This window comes from Myxine glutinosa, chromosome 11 (assembly GCF_964187855.1).
Source record: "Myxine glutinosa chromosome 11, kmMyxGlut1.1, whole genome shotgun sequence".
NCBI lineage: Eukaryota > Metazoa > Chordata > Myxini > Myxiniformes > Myxinidae > Myxine > Myxine glutinosa.
Genome location: NC_136271.1, coordinates 7,545,644 through 7,567,713, shown reverse-complemented (window position 1 = coordinate 7,567,713; position 22,070 = coordinate 7,545,644). Strand labels below are relative to the sequence as shown.

Here is a 22,070-nt window from a genome sequence, read left to right as displayed (position 1 = left end):
GGGATGGTTACTGGAAGGGAAACGTTGAAGATGTACATGTATACCAGGAGGTTGAATGGTTAGTTACAAGAGTGGGAAGCTGGTGTGGAGGGTGAGGGTTACAACATAGTTGCTGTAAGCGAGATAAGGTTCAGTGAGCCAAACAACTAGAGGACAGGAAATCAAGGCTACAGGGTTTATAGGTGTTATAGGAAAGAGAAAAGGGGAGGAGGTGTGCCAATCTGGGTGAAAGACAGTCTTGTATTGAGAGAAAGGCATGACATTTAGGGAGGAATTAATGAAGAGGATCTTTCATCCACAGCTTGATGGAATACCGCTCTCCCCTCTGGGCTGGTGCTCCTGCCTCACACCTAGCTCGGCTTCACGCTGTGGAATCCAAAGCATTCAGAATCATCGGAATCTCCCGCGATGAAGCTGATTCTGAGGTCCTTTCTCTCCCTCACCGCAGGCAGGCTGGTGGTCTTTCTATCTTCTACCAACTCCTCTCCGGCCTTGCATCCCCGGCTCTGTCTGTGCTATGTCCCCCAACTATTCCTGCAGGATGCACAAGGTCTGCCAGCAACCCTCTTACGGTTAAACTGCCAAAATCGAGACTCACTGCTCACCTTCACTCTTTCATCCCTCTTTTTTCCCGCCTCTGGAACAAACTCCCACACTCTCTCCAATCCCACTCCTCCCTCCAGGTCTTCAAAACAGTTCACCTCCATCTCATATCTTCCCCCATCCAAGACCTTGATCTACCCCCATTAATACACGCCAAACCCACCTCTTCAAATTCCCTGTTTTCTTTCCTGAAAGTCCCTTTAGTGTCCATCTTGTTTATCCCATGTACCCCACCCCAGCCATCTCTCTTCACAGATCTCCTGATGTCCCCGTTCTCTACTGTTGCTGTATCTCTCTCTTCACAGATCTCCTGATGTCCCCGTTCTCTACTGTTGCTGTATCTCTCTCTCTCTCTCTCTCTCTCTCTCTCTCTCTCTCTCTCTCTCTCTCTCTCTCTCTCTCTCTCTCTCTCTCTCTCTACTGTTGCTGTATCTCTCTCTTCACAGATCTCCTGATGTCCCCGTTCTCTACTGTTGCTGTCTCTCTCTCTCTCTCTCTCTGTGTCTCTGTCTCTCTGTCTCTCTGTCTCTGTCTCTGTCTCTCTCTGTCTCTCTCTCTCTCTCTCTCTCTCTCTCTCTCCCTCTCTCTCGTCTCCCGTTCCCTTTATTATATGTTCTATGTGTTAGCTCTTACACGAGCCTTAACCAAGTATACAAAAACCAAATAGAGACTAGAGATTGGAAAAATAGTAAGATACTTGAAGAATGCTTTTATAGGGCGCCTGATGTGAGGGAAGAGCGGGAAAGATGGATATGTGAATAATTCAGAAAGGCAAGTAATAAAGGAAGTCTGTTGATTTCGGGGGATTTTCACTTACTAGGGTTAGGTTGGGCCCAGGAACAGGGGAAAAGCTGAGCAGATAAGGATTTTCTTTCTCTTGTCCAATATTGCTTTTCAACCCAGTTTTTAGAAAAGCCCACAAGGGCCTCGACTAAGTATACAAAAAAAAAAAAGGGGGGGGGGGGGAGTGCGGTGTTTAACCTCTTTTTACCTACAACGTGTCCAGGTCTATAAGAGCTCCGCGTGGTTGGTGTTGGGGGTCAAATTTTCAAATGTGCACCCATTGGTCAGATAGCTGCTGGACCCCACCCACATACCCACATTTGTCGCTTGGCTCCACCCCTGCATAGCACCCAGACAAAATAATATGTCCACCATCTTGGTGGTGGGCCTAAAACACCAGGCCTGTCGGTTTCTGCTGATTATATACTGCCCGGGTTTATTGCATCAGATTTCCATTGGCTTTGCTTGAGGCGAGTGTTACTCATGATAAGAGACCCTGAAAAATGTAATCATATGTCAAATAAAATTATTCGTAAGGTTTAAACAAGCCCGCCAGCACACACAATACGTGCTTCCCGAGAAAGAAAAAAAGTGTTTCGGAATTATTGAACAGCTCCATATTGGGGTTAAACAATCCATGACCGTGTGACAAATCAGATTAGGTCTAGCGACCACAACATAGTAAGCACAAATGAATTATTGAGGTGTGAAGTTCAGGATAGTGGTGTGAGGCGGTTTGATTTTAGGAGGGAAAACTTTGAAGGTATGAGGGTGATATGGGAGTTCTCGATTGGATAAAGTCAATGAGTGGACGATCTCTGTCGGAGAAATAAGCAACCTTCAAGGAACAAAGGTGTATGGTGCAGAGTAGATACATTCCAGTGAGGTGTAAAGGTAGAGGCAGAAAGAGATCGGAGTGGTTGAGCAGGGAGGTACGCAATGTAATTAAGGAGTAGCAGAAGGCATTCATCAAGGACAAAGAACAGGAAAAGAGTCCGACAAGAACATAGGAAGAAACAGAGACGAGTTAAGAAAATAACTCGGCAGGCAAAAAGGGAGTATGTAATGGACATAGCCCACAATATTAAACATAACAGCAAGACACTTTTAATGCCACTGGCGACGAAGATAGGTATGAATAATGACAAAGTCGCCGGAGGCATTATGTTTTCAGGTTGTCCGTCCGGCTGTCCGTCCATCCATCTGTCCGTGATAGGTTTTCGTTACCGCGATAACTTTTGAACGGCTGAAGGGATCTTAGTCACACTTGGTACAGCTATGTATAATGAGGTAAAGATGAACTGATTCGATTTTGGGGTCACAAGGTCAAAGGCCAAAGGTCAGGGGTCATGTTAAGTAGAAATCCAGTTACCACGATAACTTGTGAACGGCTGAAGGGATCTTAGTCACACTTGGTACAGCTATGTATAATGAGGTAAAGATGAACTGATTAAATTTTGGGGTCACAAGGTCAAAGGCCAAAGGTCAAGGGTCATGTTAGGTAAAAGTCCTGTTACCGCGATAACTTGTGAACCAGTGATGGGATTCTGACCAAAGTTGGTACAATTATGCATTATGATGCAAAGATGAATTTAGTTGATTTTGCAGTCGAGGTCAAAGATCAGAGGTCATGTTAAGTTGCAATTATTTCGTTACTGTGATAATTTAAGAACAGCTGAAGGGATCTTAGTCAAACTTGGTGCAGGTATGTATAATGAGGTAAAGATGAAATGACTCAATTTTGGGGTAATGAGGTCAAAGGCCAAAGGTTATGTTAAGTAAAAATGATGTTGCCACACCAGATTGTGAACAAGTGATGGGATTTTGAACAAACTTGGTATCTATCTATAATTCCAGTAATCTCTGTGTGTTTGTTTGTTTGTACGTTTGTTTGTCTGTGACCGCTGTTTCTCGACAACCACGGGTCCGATATACTTTAAACTTGCCAGGTATATTGCTGGGGACCCGAGGATGTGCCTTTTCAAGGTTTCATATTAATCGGACAATTACTTACCGAGCTATGTCCAAAAAACGATTCAACCAATCAGAGAGCAGCGAGCTATCGCGTGTGCCGAACGTGGCGAACACACTCTGCCTCGGATGGCACATTTGAGAGCGTATTCATTTATTTCCCGTCGGCAAACTATGTTGGCGCTATGTTGGCGTTAAACGATGTTTTAAAACTAATTAAAACCCCGGGGGGATTGTCACTGTACTCGCAAGCCGTTCGCCGTTCGCTTTGGCGTTGCGAATGGACCAAAACATTTCATGCACCAAACCATTTCATGTAAAGCGTTCGCCGTTCGCTTTGGCGTTGCGAATGGACCAAAACATTTCATGGACCAAACCATTTCATGTAAATAGAGGGGGGGATATAATTTTAGATATAGATATAGTACGGGCATGCCCTAGTAAGTATAAATGATGTAAAGATGAACTGATTGGATTATGGCATCAACAGAGCAAAGGTCAGAGGTAATGTCAGGTAAAAATGTGATAACTTCAGAACAGCTGAAGGGATTTAAATCAAACTTGGTGCAGGTATGTATAATGATGTAAATATGAACTGATTTATTTTTGGGGTCAAGAGGTCAAAGGTCATATTTGGTATAAAAAAAAATCATGTTACCATGATAACTTGTGAACCAGTGATGGGATTTTGACCAAACTTGGTATAAGTATATATTATGATGCAAAGATGAACTTATTATATTTTATCATCAAAGGTGAAGAGTGAGGTGATTTTTTAATTTTGGTGAGGTCAGTGGTCATGTCAGGTAAAAATGTGATACTTGAGAATAGCTGGATGGATTTATATCAAACTTGGTACAAGTATGTATAATGATGTAATAATGTGGGCGCAGGCATATCAGTCGACGTCGTGACGTCGAAGCGTGTCATTCTAGTTAAGTACATAAGAGGTAAGGAAAAGGTTAAGAGGAGTGTGGGCCCATTTAGGAATAACACGTTGGTGGATGATGAGGGTGAGTTGGCAGGATTATGAAATCGATTTTTTTCTTCTACATTTCACAGGAACCCTGGTGTTGGGCTAGCGGCTAGGGTGCCGGCTTAGGATCCTAGGATCCTGGGTTCGAATCCCGGTCGATCGCTGAATTACCGCCAGGGGGGTTGACTCAGCCTGTCATCCTTCCGAGGTCGGTTAATTGAGTACCAGTTCACTGGTAATTCCCTGTTTGTCATTAAAGGCGGCAAAAAGGGTTGGCGTCAGGAAGGGCATCCGGCCGCAAAACATTGCTTCAAAAAGGGGACCGAAAAACAACAACAACCACGGTTCCCGAAAAAGGCCAACCCCCGCTTTGCGGGGAAAAATGGCCTCTGAAGGTGGTTATTATTTATTTAATCATAAGAACTTCCAATCACTGAATCTATCTCGGGGTGAGCAAGGGCTCTCAGAAGAGATCCAAGTGAGAGTAGTGGAAGTGAAGAAACAGAAAAATTAAGGGATGATAAAGCTCTCGGGCCAGATAATACACATCCTAGAGTATTGCGGGAAGTCGTAGAGGAGATAAGCGGGATGCTATTTGATGTCTTTAACAGCTCGTTGGTGTGTGGACGGGTACCGAGGGATTGGAGAGTAGCAAATGTAACACCGTTATATAATAAAGAATCCAGGGAAGAATTGGGGAACTGTAGACCTGTTAGCTTGACTTCAGTTGTAGGGAAGGTGTTGGAGATGTTAATTATGGAACAGAAAGGGAATCAGTTAAATAAATATAAATAAAGGTAGTCAGCACAGATTTCCTAAAGGGAGGTTTTGCTTAATAAATCTATTGGAATTCTATGAAGCAGTTTCTGAGTGGGTGGGTGAGGGAAAGGCAGTGGATGTGGAATTTCTAAACTACATAGGAGGTTGTTAGCTAAGCTGAGGGCTTGTGGGGCTGGTCAAGTAATTAACTGGAATGGAAACTGGATTAGTGATAGGAAGCAAATATTCGATGTGGGTGGGAGGTTGTCTGGTTGGGAATATGTAAGTAGTAGAGTACATTACGGATCAGTACTGGGACGATTTATTGTTGTACAGTGCTGAAGATAGGTATGAAATAATGAAAATAAGGATTACATAATGTAAAAGACAGTCTTAATTGGAGCGTGCCACACAGGAGACAAGGATCTGGGGTGGTAATAGATATGAGGGGTAAACAGACAGCACAGAGTCGGGCAGTTATAGGTAAAGCAAGTATTGTTTCTGGTTGTATGAATTCATAGGGGGTTCAATTATAAATCAAAAGAGGAAGTGTTAACTTGTACAGGAATTTAGTGGGGCCTCATCTAGAATATTGTGTTGAGTTTCGGTCACAATATCTGAGAAAGGACACAGCTGCTATTGAGATGGAACACTGTCGAGCTACTAGATTGATTCTGGGCCTAGCTGGACTTAGCTATGAGGAGCAACTGAAGGAGACAGTGTTTTATACATTAGAAAGGAGGTGATTACAAGGCTATTTGCTTGAGATGTTCAAGATAGTGAAGGGTGTGGACCAGATAGGTATGGTGGGGGATTTTCAGTAGAATGGACAGTGTTAGGACCAGGGTCCATATCTTGATGGTAAAAAAGATGTGAGGTAGGACAGTGTTGGGGAGGCAGAGGCGGAGGCGTAGGAGGTGGGGTGTGTGGTCTTTTAGTCAGGGAGCAGTTAATGCCTGAAATGGTCTCCCTGAAAAGGTCGTGGTGGTAGCGGGTATATACAGTCATGTGAAAAAGTAAGTACACCCCATGTAAAGCTTTGACTTTTTCAACATTCAGCTATTTGATCTTTATGTCAACAATATTGATAGATAAAGGTGATATAATATAACAAATATCATGAAACATTTACATTTTGTAGTCCATTGTATAATTTAAATAAACATAAATGCAAATTTCGCTTATGGAAAAAGTAAGTACACCCTTGGCTCTAATCGGTGGTATTGCCCCCTTTGGCAGAAACAACCTCAAGAAGGCGTTTCTTATAACTGTCCACCAGTCTCTGACATCGACTGGGAGAAATTTTTGCCCACTCCTCCATGCAGAATTCTTTCAGCTGTGCGATGTTTGAGGGGTTTCTTGCATGCACAGCTCGTTTCAAATCCCCCCACAACATCTCGATGGGATTTAGATCCGGGCTTTGACTTGGCCATTCCAGAACCCTCCATTTCTTTCTTTTCAGCCATTCCTTGGTGGATTTACTGGTATGTTTAGGGTCATTGTCATGTTGCAAGGTCCACCTTCGGTTGAGCTTCAACTTTCCGACAGATGGCCTTACATTATCCTCAAGCACCCTCTGGTACAATGAAGAATTCATAGTGGATTCTATGATGGTGAGCTGCCCAGGCCCTGATGCAGCAAAGCTGCACCAAACCATGATATTTCCACCACCATGCTTTACAGTTGGTATCAGGTTCTTGTGGTCAAATACTGTCTTTGGTTTTCGCCAAACATGTCTTCTGGTACTGTGGCCAAATAGCTCTACCTTTGACTCATCTGTCCAGAGCACATTGTTCCAGAAGTGCTGGTCTTTGCCTCGGTGTTCATTGGCAAACTTTAGTCTTGCCCTGATGTTCTTTCTGGACAGCAAAGGTTTGCTCCTGGCGCACCTCCCATGTAGATCAAATTTGTGCAGCCTCTTTCTAATGGTAGACTCGTGCTCTTTGACATCAACAGTGGCAAGAACTACCTGTAGGTCCGGTGATGACATTCTGGGGTTCTTAGAGACTTCTTTCAGCATCTTGCGGTCTGCTCTCAGGCTGAACTTGCTGGGGTGGCCTGGCCTGAACAAGTTGGCAGTTGTTTGGAATCTTCTCCACTTGTAGATGATCTTCCGGACAGTCAAATGATTGATTTCAAATTGTTTGGAGATCTTTTTAAATCCCTTCCCAGACTTGTAGGCATCTATAACCTTCTTTCTGAAGGCCTCAGAGACCTCTTTTGATCTAGGCATGGTGACGCCACACACTTCAACAACAAAGAGCAAACCAAACTAAATGTCTGAGGTTTAAATGAGACAGGTTCCTCTGAGATCCTCTCCAACGATGTTCTAATCATTTGCACCTGAGCTGTTGCACCTGATTCTAATTTTAGGTAATTGAAGTAGTGATAAATGTCGGGGTGTACTTACTTTTTCCACATGCTAAATTTGCATTTATGTTTATTTAAATTATACAATGGACTACAAAATGTAAATGTTTCATGATATTTGTTATATTATATCACCTTTATCTATCAATATTGTTGAAATGAAGATCAAATAGCTGTATGTTGAAATATGTTGAAAAAGTCAAAACTTTACATGGGGTGTACTTACTTTTTCACGTGACTGTAGGTTTAAATTGGAATTATATAGCTAAAATTCAGATCGGTTATGGTTTCTGGGGTTGGTGCAGTGCAGACATGATTGGCCAAATGTCCTTCTGTGCCAAAGATCCTTTAGTATTTCACTTGCGTTTAGTATGGTAGTGACAGCACCAGGACTTCCTGTTTGTAATAGCAGCTTCAGAAACCTTCATAATTATTGGGAAAGACAGATGGAACAGTTTCGTGCATGACTCACCTGCTTCATCCTCTCCGAAAGAGATAATATGCGGATGGTAGTTGTTAATGAAGCCTGGGAACATGCACGTCTGACCGGAACCCATGCAAATGTCCTGCTTCTCCCACACACCTTCAGAACTTTCTTGCAAACCCATCATAGCCCTGCAAATTAGCAGTTGGTGTCACAAAGAGATGTGAAAAGATTAACAACTGCTGTGTACATTGGTTTGAGAGAACTGGAAGTACTTTAGAAATAATAGTTACCTCAAGCATCTCTGACAAATGGAATATAAAGTTTGTGTTTCGGGCCTTAGGAGCTGGGGCAACTTTCAAGGGAGTGAATAGGCCAGACAGAGAACATACAAGGAGACTAATTGTGGGTTGAACAGTACGAATGTCACCTTATCTGTCACATCTTGTCGTGACTGTGTTACCCTGACATGAAGTCCGCGAAGATGTATAGGCCATTGAGGTTTGGCGATTCACAACCGCGATAAACATAGCCACCAGTGACGCTCTTCCCAACGCTGTGTCCATACGCATAGATGGGGAGAATGTCTTCTACGCGTGATGGAGAATGTCAAGATGCACATGTAAAGATACCACAAAAGTGATGGTTAATAAAACATTCAATGGTTAGAGAAATTCATCTCTTATACCACGTCATAAATAAAAATGAATTATCATGGGGTATCTTGTAGAGAGATGTTAATGCATTGGATTCAACAACAAATTTTTCCCCCTCTTAAGCAACCATACTTTTACTGATCCGCACAAATTGTCCGTTCCTTAAACAAACGAATCAATGGAATACAAAGGATTTCTCCACAAGTTGGTTGAGATATATCAGTTTGTAGGAAAAGGCAATACAAGATGATGAATGTCAAGCATGTCAATGGAAAAGGTGCCTTCAGTTAGTGACGTGTTACCTTACCAAGAGTAGAGTTGCGACAAAGTTTGCGATCGTAGCACGAGAAGCCCTCACGTGCACGCCAACCATAGTTTCCTCCACGAACAATGATGTCAATCTCCTCATACTTATTCTGACCAACGTCACCACAGAAAAGTCGGCCATGTCCAGAACCAGTGGTGGCATCTCCGCGGTCAAACGAGCAGCGCCACATGTTCCTTGTGCCATAGGCGTACACCTCGTGCCGAGCGAGCGGTTCATGCACAAAAGGGTTTGTGAAAGGTATGCGATATGGCGGGCCCACGTTGTTGTCGTTAACATCTATGCGAAGGACTTTGCCCAATAACGTGGACCTGTGCCATGGACAGAGTCACTTCAGATTTCAATTAACATGTGAAAACAGCAACATAATGAAGTTCTCATCTGCAATTAAGAGCATACATTAGAGCATAAGCAGAGTTTCATTCCTGACAAACTATTAAGGTGCTTTGGAAGTTTGTTCATCAGAGGGGGTGTTATGCCAGCTTTCCCATTTGTCTGGACTTGATGGTGGATCATTAGATATTGGCCAATAAAAGATACAACAGTACCTTTTGACTTTTCAAATGCAATTATATCGTTCCAATCAGCATTATGCAGGTGTGTGTGTGTGTGTGTGTGTGTGTGTGTGTGTGTGTGTGTGTGTGTGTGTGTGTGTGTGTGTAGTTGTGGTCCATCAAATAAATCAAACAATGTACAGTTTTACATGCACATGGATGTTATACAAATAGGGGCAATGCCCCTGGGCATTCACCTGGTACAATAAAGCAGTATACTAGTACTACAACGACTAAAGATATTTTAATAAGTATCACAGTATCTTAAACCAATTTCAATGGTTCCTAGGAGACACTGCAGCATGTAAAATCATACTAACATAATTACAAGACTTTAAACAAACATACCAAAAAAAAATACCTATTTTGGGAGAAAAAAATACCCCCCCCCCCTCCCCCACCTCCGTAAACCCACTTAGGGCCCGATTTTTTCAATGCCGGGAACAAATTTTGGTACATCATGGGCGATGAAGGTTGTGGTCAAGTTTCATCGGAATTTGTGTGTGTAGTTTCAGAGAAGAAATCGAATACCTATTTTGGGGGGTCAAATCTGGATCCACTTTGACCCCCCATAGACACCCTTAGATCCCGATTTTTTAAAATGCCGTGAACAAACTTGAGTTGCAACATACCAAATATCATTTTAGCCAGTTTTGGTCACAATCCTTCAGAAAGTTTGCAAGGGTTGACGGACTGACGGATTGATGACGCGATGAACTACGTTCCAGGTGAGCTAAAAATAATAAATTAAAACTTACTTGTTCTGAGCATTTCCAAACTTTCCAAATGGGTCTCCAGCCATGCCTCCATCACCAGTGAAGATATATAAGAATCCATCATCACCAAATAGCAACTGCCCTCCATTGTGGTTCGCTGCTGGTTCATCCACTTCAAGAATGTACCTGCAAGTATATGTAAATGAAGCGAGAGTACAACAAATAAACAGTCTGGATTCCAAAAGAAAATCAATACAAATCCTCACTTTGACATTGAAAACTGGAATTCTTAAAACTTCAGGATGAAGGAAAAATAAATTTAGTCGAAAATGTTGGTTATAGGAATCACAATTTGAACTGGAATCTGTATTACTGTGGAAGTTGAGGAGTTTTGATTTTATTCAAAAATTTTCTGCATGGTGATACATGTGGCAAAAGTCGATCCTCCTTAAATTGGGTCTCGAGGATAGACCTAGGGTGTGGACGCAGTGAAGCCAAAGCACATTTGATGATTTTGGTCGTTATAAAATTAAAACTATTAGCGGGCACTCCCCAGTACCCTGCTGGGGCTACCAGCGGCACAGTCTTGGAAATTTTATTGATCACAACATGTCATACTCAAATCTATAATCTACCTATACTATAAGAGAGCCGTTTTTCTGTGTGTGTGTGTGTGTGTGTGTGTGTGTGTGTGTGTGTGTGTGTGTGTGTGTGTGTGTTGTTGCTTGTTATCTCCATATGCAGGTTTCAGAAGGTGGAACGGACCTGGAGTCCAACCAGGTCTCAAAGTATCCACCTCTGTTTCCGTGAGGGATCATGATTCATGGACCAGTTTGTGAAGTTTTGGTGTTTTCAATGTTTTGTTCTGAGGGATCTTATCAAGATCGTCACCAAGCCACGGAGAGCTTCCAATTGCACTTCGTTTGTAGTAATATTCCCAGGGATGGTTTTTAAGATCTTCGTAAGGTTCTTCTTCATCATTCCAGTCGCTCAATTTATCACTGATTCAATTGAGGCACTCTTGAACTTCCAAGATATTTTCACTTCATTTATGAGATCCTGGTATTTGGCCATCTTCTTGATTTCTGTGTAGATTCGGCGAAAATCAACTGGTACTGACACTCAATTAGCAATGTCGTCTTTTCTTTTTTTTGGTATCCATGTACTGTATCTGCTCACAATGCTTTGTTTTCTATGTTCACACTTGATGGGATCATTAGGTCGTACCTGAGCATTACTTCCTTGTTTTCAGTGATTGCTTTTGGTTCATGTTTCCACGAGTTTTCTGGAACTGGGATATTGAGACTTTTGCAGATGTGCCAGTGGATTACTCTACATACTTTGTTGTGCCTTTGGGTGTACAGCTGCTCTGACATGAGTTTTTTTTACATCATGATAGGAGGTGACTCGTACTTTTTGTTTCGACCTTGCAGAACCTACACTTGTCCGATTGACTCAGTCCCGCCATTTTCTTAAAGCCATTGGTGTAGTGTCCATGGTCTTGGGAATTAATAATGATTCTTCTCCATCACATCACAGCCATCATAATGACCTCATCTTAGACATTCCAAAGAACCTTCTTTGTCTATTCCCATTCTGTCCAACTCTTTTTCATACCTTCCTTCTCTTTTATCGTTTCCCCAGTTGTTGGTCTATATCTGTTGATATTTTGTTTTACATTTTGCTTTCGTTTTTTATGCAGTTATTGCCTCAATCACCTAAGGTGAACTGTTATGTTTTCACCCGTTTGTTTGTCTGTCTGTCTTTGAGCAGAATATCTCAAAAAGTTATGGACGGATTCAGACGAAATATGGTGGACAGGTTGGATATGTGACAAGAACGAATTGATTCGATTTTGGTGAAGATCCGCATCCAGATGCGGCCTATCAGTGGGATGCAAAACATAAACTGTTTGGCGTGGTGAAGGTATGCACTTTACCGAGTGCCATTCTAGTTTATTTCTGTTATACTTGGTCTCTGTCTCTGGACCTCTGGTGCAACCCCACAGTCCAAGCTTTGGCTTTGTTCCATAGCCTATCCCCGTGCCAATGCAGTGAAGTTCCCTTCATCCTCTTCTTCATCGCCTGGTGAGCACCCAGCTCACATCGTCCTTCTCTCTCTTGCCACTTGCTGTCTGGCCCTAGTTTTAATTTATTATATTCTGTCTCTTGTCAGATATCTGTCGATCGTCGATGCTTCTCTTTCAAATCTGTAGCGTGGGATCTTCTCTGTCCTGCCAGCCAATTTTGTTAACTTTTTTTAGTCCATGAATGAACCCTGGTGTTGGGCTAGCGGCTAGGGTGCCGGCTTAGGATCCTAGGATCCTGGGTTCGAATCTCGGTCGATCGCCGAATTAATGCCAGGGGGGTTGACTCAGCCTGTCATGCCTTCCGAGGTCGGCTAATTGAGTACCAGTTCACTGGTAATTCCCTGCTTGTCGTTGAAGGCGGCAAAAAGGGTTGGCGTCAGGAAGGGCATCCGGCCGTAAAACATTGCTTCAAAAAGGGGACCAAAAAACAACAACTACCACGGTCCCCAAAAAGGCCAACCCCTGCTTTGCGGGGGAAAATGGCCTCTAAACGGTGGTTATGTAGTCCATGAATATTTTCCCTTCCCTTTCACCCCCATACTTCATGCATGGCATATATTCTGCAGTAAAGAATGGTTTATTTTCCCTCCAAACTCAAGCTTTCCTTATTTGAGCCTTTCATTCTGAGCTTTACCTTTGAAGGGGTCTGCATCCCTGTTTTAGAGATTTTTTTCCCCTCTTTCATTCTCACCACACTTGGTCTCTCCCCGACACATTTAGGTCCTCCAGCAAGCCTCTCCACTTCTTCCTCATCACTCGTTTTGCTCCCCGAGCACTGTTCGCTTCACCCTCTATCCTCAGGTAAGACTGATGTACTGAGATAGTCACTGATGAGCTCGAGCAGGGTAACTGGTAAGAGGGGCGGCAAAGTAAGCTGCTTACATCTCATCGCTAGTGTGTGTGTGTGTGTTTATGTGTGTGTATGTGTGTAGGTTTGTGTAGGTTTGTGTAGGTGTATGTAGGTGTGTGCATGCATGTGATGTTGTATGCACATCCTCATTGTACTTCCTTTGTTGGCATGTAAACCTACCATGCTGTTGTTGAGGTCTGCTTTCATCCCTAGGCTCAGTACATAAAATGCAGGAAAAATACCCAACATTGTCAGAAATATAATGACTTAAGACTTTCACTACCTCACATCACCTCTCCGACTTGGGGTCAACACGGTTGGGGTCGTCAGGCAGCACCAAGAACTCACTAATCCGGATTAACTCTCTTCCACCAAAGGAACTCACTGAGTAGTACACAAATAGCTTTCCATTATGGATGTGGTTCGGGTGAAACACCAAGCCCAAAAATCCTCGTTCATCTCCTTCCCAGGGAGATGTCAGCACAGCCTCTGATATGTTGAGGAAAGGACGGGCAAGACGGGAGCCATTATGCAGGTACGCCCATACAATGCCAACCTGGAAGCAAGACAATTGTACAAGTCAACAAATGGAAAATGCATAATAGGATAATAGGTGTAACATATTGTCGTGTCCCCGGGGTTAACACTCCAAGAGGACGAATGACCGGAATTAGCTTTAACCCCGAGGCATATTTCGAACTTGGTGAGATTATTTCTGGCGCGCGTGGGAAGGTTCGAAGTTTTATCTCATTGGGAAACACAGGCAGGGGATATCCGAACCCACAAACGAAGAAACGAAACAAGACAAGTAAAGTAAAATTCGACAAATAATGATTTCATGAAAATAAATGCAACAGACAATAAAAATATTGAGGTAAAAAAACTATTTCCTAAATTGAGACGTCTCCACTCAGACTCATATACAAACAAGAAAAAGACCAATCAGAGATGGCAAACCCTCGCCAGTATGTATTTTCAGTGGGTTTTAAGGCTCTTGTATTAAAACAAATGTGGTGGCCGAACCACGTGACCGATGACGTCATCATTATTTATTTTCTCCACTAATTTATTCCTAGATTATGCTCAAGAAATTTCATCTTAATTGGATGACGTTTTGTACTTGTCAAATTAGGACATCATAATGGAGGCACCTATGACATCATCATTCACAGATGTTATTCCACATGGAGAGTTCTTTACAATGAGCCATGTCTCAATTTTTTCTATTCAGCGCTTTCAGAGATACAGAGGTGCAAAGTTTTTCATTTTTTCCAAGATGGCGGCCGAACCACGTGACCTTTGATGTCATAATTATCATTAAAAAATTATACAGGTGGAATTGCACCGATGGTGAAAATTTCCTGTCAATCGGACCAACGGTTACAAAGAAAATCATATTTATTCTGTGCAGACAGACATGCCATGGTGTTGGCTTAGCGGTTAGGGTGCCGGCTTGCGATCCTCGGATCCTGGGCTCGAATCCCGGTCAATCGCTGAATTAATGCCAGGGGGGTTGACTCAGCCTGTCATCCTTCCGAGGTCGGCAAATTTGAGTACCAGCTTGCTGGGATGAATGATCATGGTGTGTACCCCGATTTAGAATAGGTACACCGTATCCCTGCGCATCATAAGAGCGTGACCAAGGGTTTGCGTCAGGAAGGGCATCCGGCCATAAAAACATTGCCTCAAACAGGGAATCATGATTGTCATGGGGCCCGCAAGGCTAACCCCTGCTCTAGCGGGGGAAATGGCCTTAAAACGATCAGACAGACAGACAGACAGACAAACAAACGGACTCAAATGCAATACCCTCTCCTCTGGCGAGGATAACAAGGGGAAAGATGAAATAAAAATAAATGATGTTTCTGCCGGCCGCCACTTAACTCTGTGTCAACGAGGAAGCTTGGCGTTCGTCGCCTCCAAACCACCGCAAGGGAAGCGTATCAACAAATGGCGCCGAAAACGCCGAGGCGTGAACCAGCAGCCAACCGGCCCTTCCTCGCTTCCACCGCCAAGCGAGACGCGGCTCTCTCCTCCCCCGAAAAGCACCACAGTCTACAACACCCCTCCTCCGGCATTGCAAAAACTCCACAATGCTCCAAAGGTTCTCTGCACAAGCGCGTACGAGAGGAGTGACCATCCACCACGAAACCAGGAGCAGAAGACCGAGAGACAAAGATGGCGAGATGCGGCTTTTTCCTTTCAGCTCTCGAATGTTCGCATGACGTCGAAGGCCGTGAGGCGGGGATTGACTGGCATGATTGGCAAATGTGCTGGGTGTTGGTTAGCCCTGGCAGTGTTGTGAGCGAATGGAGGCATTTGTTATAGTTGTTGTTTGATGGGCTTTTTAATCATATTAAAGATGGAGGGAAGATCACAGGGGCAAATTACACACTGGGGAATTAACCTTTAAGCCCTAGAATTACTTAACACAAAGCCACGCCCCTCATGGCGACATGCAAACGCTCTTACCCGGACAGACGGCCTACCTATGCACATCAAGAAGGGTTCTTCTTCTTCGTGACACTCGGAGCATGCTAATCTACACGATTCCAACTTTCCTAAGGTATTTAATTCCTACCCACACAAACGTAACAATATAATCTAATAAATGTACAAAAATGTAAAGATACACTGCACAAACCAACAACAACACAACACAACAACATGCATTTTAAAGGCCATTTTCCCTACTAGAGCGGGGGTTAGCCTCAACCACAACCACAACTGCACAAACCACAAGAGATATAATATAGTCAGATAATATAATTGGTTGAATTGTATTTGTAAGGTACCCAGCTCTCTTCCGCAAGTTTCTGATAAATATTTTGAGAAACTCACATGAACGTTGCCATTTTCATCACATTCCACATGAGTTTCTGAAGAGATTCATCAAAAGAACTCAGTAGCGCTTGCCATGAACATGAAAAGAGCAGCTGTGCAACTTTTGGAACTCCTGCCAGTTATATGACTGGATTTGGTTTAGGAGCGTATGGAGCAGATTTAGGCCAGTCCATCAGGAGGCATAACAGTCAAAACATAAGCTACAGGACTGTTGCAAGTACCATACTCATTTGAGATTTGTGAGATTGCTACATGGACCATTGTAAACCCAAACCAAACCAACCCAAACTCTGCCACATTTTTTAAAATCTATTTTTTCTACATATCTTTTTCTGTATCGATTCCACATAGCTACAAAGGCTTAGGCATGAGAGAGCGATTTCAAAAAAAAAAAAAAACAACCCAAAATCCAACTTTTTTTTCAAAAATTTCAAAAAGGTTTTTTTTGTCTAAAACACTCTCAGGCACTCACTGATGAACCTCTGAAAGTTTCTCTGAGAAAACGATCTATGATTATCCATCTCTGATAAAAAAAAATAGCAACAGACAGACAGACAAACACAAATACACACACACACACACACACAACTGAATATGAAGATGATGAATGATGTGAGGCAAATAGAGGGCTCCATTTTAAGGTAGCAAAAGTTACAAGGGTGTACCATTCTCTCATCTCAGTTCCCCTTAAAAATAAAAACAAACACTTCCATGCTCGGGTTACTGTCAGTGAACTGGCGTCAAGTCAAAGTCCACAGAGGCTGAGTTTCACAGTCGGCGGCACCATGGCAATCAACAATCGTGTGCCAGACCACGTGATTGAAGCATTCACTCCACTGGCTGTTTCTTTGGATGAGAGTAATAATATGGCTTCAGGTTACAGCACTTGCTCTCAACAATATAATGTCCCAGTGAGATTCAAAGCCAGGAGGCATGAGAATTGCGAAAGGCTGTAAAATAGTGCCAATGGCAACAAGTTTAGTACAAATAACGGAAACAAATGTACAAACTAGAAAGGCACTCGGAAGAGAGCAATTTGTATCCACTGATAGGTCGGATCTGGATTCGGACCTGAAACAAAATCAAATCGGCTTGTTCTTGTCACCTGCCCAACTCATCCACCTAGTTTTCTCATAAACCGCTGTTTAAAACAGCTGTTCACCACCATCTCTTATCTTCCCCCATCCAAAACCTTGATCTTTTCTACCCCTGTTAATTCACCCCAGATCCACTTTTTTGAAATACCAACTTCTGTCCTGGAAGTCCTTGGTGTCCTTGTGTTTTATACTTCTCCCACCCCCCACCCCCCTTCCCATGCCTCCTCCCCCCAAGCCCTCTCCCTCCCACAGATCTCCCAATGTCCTTGTTCTCTAATGTTGTACTTGTGTACCTCCCTCTCTCTCCCCATATTGTTTTCCGCTCCCTTTATTGTCCCCCGTCGCACAGCGGAGCGAAAGGGGGACTATGGCTTTCCCCTCCGTCCGTGTGTCCGTCCGTCCGTGCGTGCGTGCGTGCGTGCGGGCGTGTGTGCGTGCAGACATGCGTGCGTGCGTGCAGGCGTGCGTAAGCGAAGGACCGCATTCGAATTTGGTGTGTGGGTGCAACCCACGTCAAAATCCAAGATGGCCGCCGCCATGTATGTCTGATGCCATGTATGTCTGAACCTTGTAACCTGCATATCTTGAAAAATAAGCGAAGTACCAACTTCTAATCTGGCGTGTGGGTGTATCTAGGCACAAGGAAGAACGCTATTGAAAATTGGGTCGCCACGTCAAAATCCAAGATGGCCGCCGCCATGTATGTCTGAACCTTGTGAGATGAATATCTTGAAAAATAAGCGAAGTCCCAACTTCTAATCTGGTGTGTGAGTGTATCTCGGCATACGGAAGAACGATATTGAAAATTGGGTCGCCACGTCAAAATCCAAGATGGCCGCCTCCATGTATGTCTGAACCTTGTGAGCGAAATATCATATCATAGCATGTTTTCTGCGTGTTCCACTTTGTCAACTCACATCACTTCCCTGACGGGGGACCTAGGCGTAACGCTTGTTGTATGTTTTATGTGCGAGTTTGTCTTTTTGTGATTAATGTTAGCTCTTACACGAACCTCCATCTTGTGTACAAAAAAAACAAATAAAAAATCGTCCATAACATTGAGATATTGTGCTTTTCTGCATATCGTTTTTGGCCCCGTCTCTCAAGGTGAAGCATCACCTTAAAACATTTTAAAATATTGTATTTGGATCAGGATCTTCACAAAAATCTCATCAATTTGTTCTCGTCACAAACCCAACCCGTCCAACAGGTTTCGTCCGAATCCATCCACACCCGTTTGAGATATCTTGGTCACAGACAAACAGACAAAGAGACAGGGGTGAAAACGTAACCTCCATCCACCTTTGGTGGCCGAGGTAATAAGACAAATAGACACCGACAACCTTTACGGCACAATAGGCCCAGCTCTCGCAAAAGACACAAAGGTTGCATCTTTGAGTTCCAAGTTCTCCATCAGTAATGATCTGTCGGTTCACAATATATTTCGCTTTCATATACAATCCATGAGCTGTGTTACCTTCTACCATTAGTGGAAATCATTTGAAGGCACAACCCTCTCAATAATTTGAAATGAAGGCCACATTTTCATCGACTTGGGCACACGATCCACATTCATACGGCTATCTATCCATGACCCTTCCTAATGTCATATTTCCAACACTTTGCGACATCTCACCTGTTCTGCCACAAAGTAACGGTGGGAGCCATCTCCAGCGTGCACCATGGCAACAGGGTTGCGTAGGCCATTGGCGACTTCTTGCAGACACAGTTGCATGCAACCCCCCGACCCGGGTAACACGAGGCCCAGGCTGGCGTAGAGGCGAGGGTTGTTCACGACGCTTGGGAAGCAATAGTCAATGTCATCGAGCTTGAGGTGGCGGCAAACTGCGGCGCCATCATCCCTGGACAGGAGGCGTCTGACCTGTCTCGGTTCCAGCAGCAGTTCGAATATCGATCGACAACGGTGCAGCATCTGATGGCAATACGCTGCGCAAAGACCCGGCAGTGAGCGCTGAGGTGTACTCACATCTTCTGCGTCATACAGGTGTGCGGCATAAGGTGAACATTCCTGCATTCAAAGAACAAGCAACAGTGACAATGTTCAAAATGAAAACACAAACACAGGGACAATGAAACAAAGACAAGTTTTTTCCTTTGCATTTCCAATTAACGTTCATATTGCACACATCACTTCACACATAGTGTGACGGAGTGGGGGTAGAGGTGTCTGACTCATCTTTGAGCTCCTTAATCTGGGTTTCATTCCCGACCAGAACATAAAGTGTTGGAAAGGGATTCGTAGGCTGGGCAGCACAAAGTGTGTGGTCTCTGGGATTGACGTTAAGCTGGGTGTCTGCTCTGCTAGCATTAGTAGGTTGACGTTAAAACCAGGCCGGGTGTGTTTTTTATAAAGAGCAAGTCATTGCCAACAACCTGGACAAATTCACAATTCCTATCACCCTGGGTCAAATGTTTGGCCTGGCCACATGGTTGGTGACAGCGTTGGGTCAAACACTTCACCCTGACTGATCACACAAGAAGGTGGGAATAATTGGGGCCATTACAGAGGCAGTAGCTGAATAAGCAGTAGTAACAGTAGTAGTAGTAGCAATAGTAGTAGTGCTAGTAGTAGCAGTAGTACTAGTAGTAGTAGCAATAGTAGTAGTGCTAGTAGTAGCAGTAGTACTAGTAGTAGTAGCAATAGTAGTAGTAGTAGTAGTAGCAGTAGTAATAGTAGTAGTAGTAGCAGTAGTAGCAGTAGCGGTAGTAATAGTAGTAATAGTAGTAGTAGTAGTAATAGTAGTAGTAGTAGTAGTAGTAGTAGTAGTAGTAGTAGTAGTAGCAATAGTAGAAGTAGTAATAGTAGTAGTAGTAGTGGTAGTAGTAGTAGTAGCAATAGTAGAGGTAGTAATAGTAGTAGTGGTAGTAGTAGTAGTAGCAATAGTAGAAGTAGTAATAGTAGTAGTAGTAGTAGTGGTAGTGGTAGTAGTAGTAGTAGCAATAGTAGAGGTAGTAATAGTAGTAGTAGTAGTAGTAGTAGTAGTAGTGGTAGTAGAAATTTTAAAGAAAAAGCACTACCAAGACAGATGGAGAGTTAAAGAACACCAAACTAGAACGGTACTCTTCGACGTCACGCCGTTGACTGATATGCCTCTGCCCACATTATTAGATCATTATAATACTTGTACCAAGTTTGATTTAAATCCATTCAGCTGTTCTCAAATATCACATTTTAACCTGACATGACCTCTGACCTTTGACCTATTGACTCCAAAATTGAATCAGTTCATGTTTTCATCATTATACATACCTGTACCAAGTTTTTATTTAAATCCCTTCAGCTGTTCACAAGTTCTCACATTTTTACCTTACATGATCTCTGACCTTTGACCTCTTGAACCCAAAATCGAATAAATTAATATTTACATCATAATACACGCCTGTACCAAGTTTGAATTAGATCACTTCAGCCATTCTCGAGTTATAGACCTATTACAGACTTTGACCTTTAACCCCAAAATCTAATCACTTAATATTTACAATATTATACATACCTGTAGCAAGTTTGAATTAGATCACTTAAGTCGTTCTCATGTTATAGACCTATTACAGATTTGACCTTTGACCCCACTAATCACTTAATCTTTACAACATTATGCATACCTGTACCAAGATTGAATTGGATCACTTCATACGTTCTCAAGTTATAGACATATTACAGATTTGACCTTTAACCCCAAAATCTAATCACTTAATCTTTACATCATTATGCATGGCTGTACAAAGTTTGAATTAGATTACTTCAGTCATTCAGAAGTTATAGACCTATTACAGATTTGACCTTTGACCCCAAAATCTAACCACTTAATCTTTACATCATTCTACATAGGCGTACCAAATTTGGGTCAGAATCCTATCACTGGTTCACAAGTTATCGCGATAACAGTATTTTTACCGAACATGACCTCCAACCTTTGACCTCGTGACCCCAAAATCGAATCAGTTAATCTTTACATCATTGTACATACCTGTACCAAGTTTGACAAAGATCCCTTTAGCTAGTTTAGCCGTTCTCAAGTTATCGCGGCAATGAAAACCTATCACGGACGGACAGACGGACGGACAACCTGAAAACATAATGCCTCCGGCAACTTCCTCAGCTGAGGCATAAAAAACAAAATAACACATTTATACAAATAAGAGCAAAGTACATTCTGGCGAAAATCAGCAAAGTGCATCATTTACGGTCCAGGTTTCCTTAAAGTTTTGAACAGTTACAAAATTCTTTGAACAGTGCTTGGATGAGGATCTGTTCTTTTTATGGCGTAGCCCATTGGGCAAAGGTGTCTAGAACAATGTTTTTCCGTCCATATGTATGTATGTATGTATGTATGTCTGTCCCCTCAAACGTATACCAATCAGAGCTGAGGATCTGGTCACATGACAGGGTGATGTGATTACGTCTGATGTCATTACAGCGGTGCTGCAGCTGATTCTCCACGCACCGCCATTTTGATTTATATGCCGTTCATGCCGAACATATCGACAAACCTGTAATATATCACAATCACCATGCTCTACCTTTACGATTTTTTTCAGTGTGAAACACAAACAAACCGATTGTTAAAATGACCATCAAATATCGAAAGCATCAGCATTACGGGTCTTCCATCAATACGGTACATATAGGCCTTAGGCTTCATGCCTCACCTTTGGGCCGTTTCAGACAAATTAAGCCCAGGTTTTTTAACACAGTAGTGTATCGTTTTAGTATCATTTTCGTAATAATCATAATAATAATAATATAGTAAATATAACCATAACACTTTAATCCCAATGTGGTGAATGGAAGGTTAATGGATTGAAGCGGTGTATGGTTCATGAATCAATGATAAGCGGTGTTCGGCACTAATATTAATAACTGCAGTATTAACGGAGAATAAAAGTAAGGAATTGGCCTCAGTTTTTTTAATGGTAATCTCATTTTCGAAATAATGATAATGTAACGTTAATATTATAGTAAATGTAATCATAACACTAATCCCTTCGTAGTGACTGCAAACATACTGGAAGTTAAAATATATCGTTATCT

The 22,070-nt window shown here is 42.7% G+C and overlaps 1 protein-coding gene across 2 annotated transcripts in view; it reads right to left on the bottom strand.

Annotated features, from left to right (window-relative positions):
* Window positions 1–22,070, bottom strand: part of LOC137413288 (HHIP-like protein 1) — a 50,363-nt gene that overhangs the window by 22,800 nt on the left and 5,493 nt on the right. Inside the window, exons 2-7 of one of the 2 annotated variants that reach the window (XM_078786371.1) lie at window positions 18,654–19,046; window positions 13,370–13,632; window positions 10,180–10,323; window positions 8,850–9,178; window positions 8,350–8,476; window positions 7,935–8,077 (exon numbers count right to left, since the gene is read on the bottom strand). In XM_078786371.1, the coding sequence (XP_078642497.1) occupies window positions 7,935–8,077; window positions 8,350–8,476; window positions 8,850–9,178; window positions 10,180–10,323; window positions 13,370–13,632; window positions 18,654–19,046 (1,399 nt within the window). The remainder of the gene's footprint in view (window positions 1–7,934; window positions 8,078–8,349; window positions 8,477–8,849; window positions 9,179–10,179; window positions 10,324–13,369; window positions 13,633–18,653; window positions 19,047–22,070) is intronic. The other variant, XM_078786372.1, reaches the window with a different exon arrangement.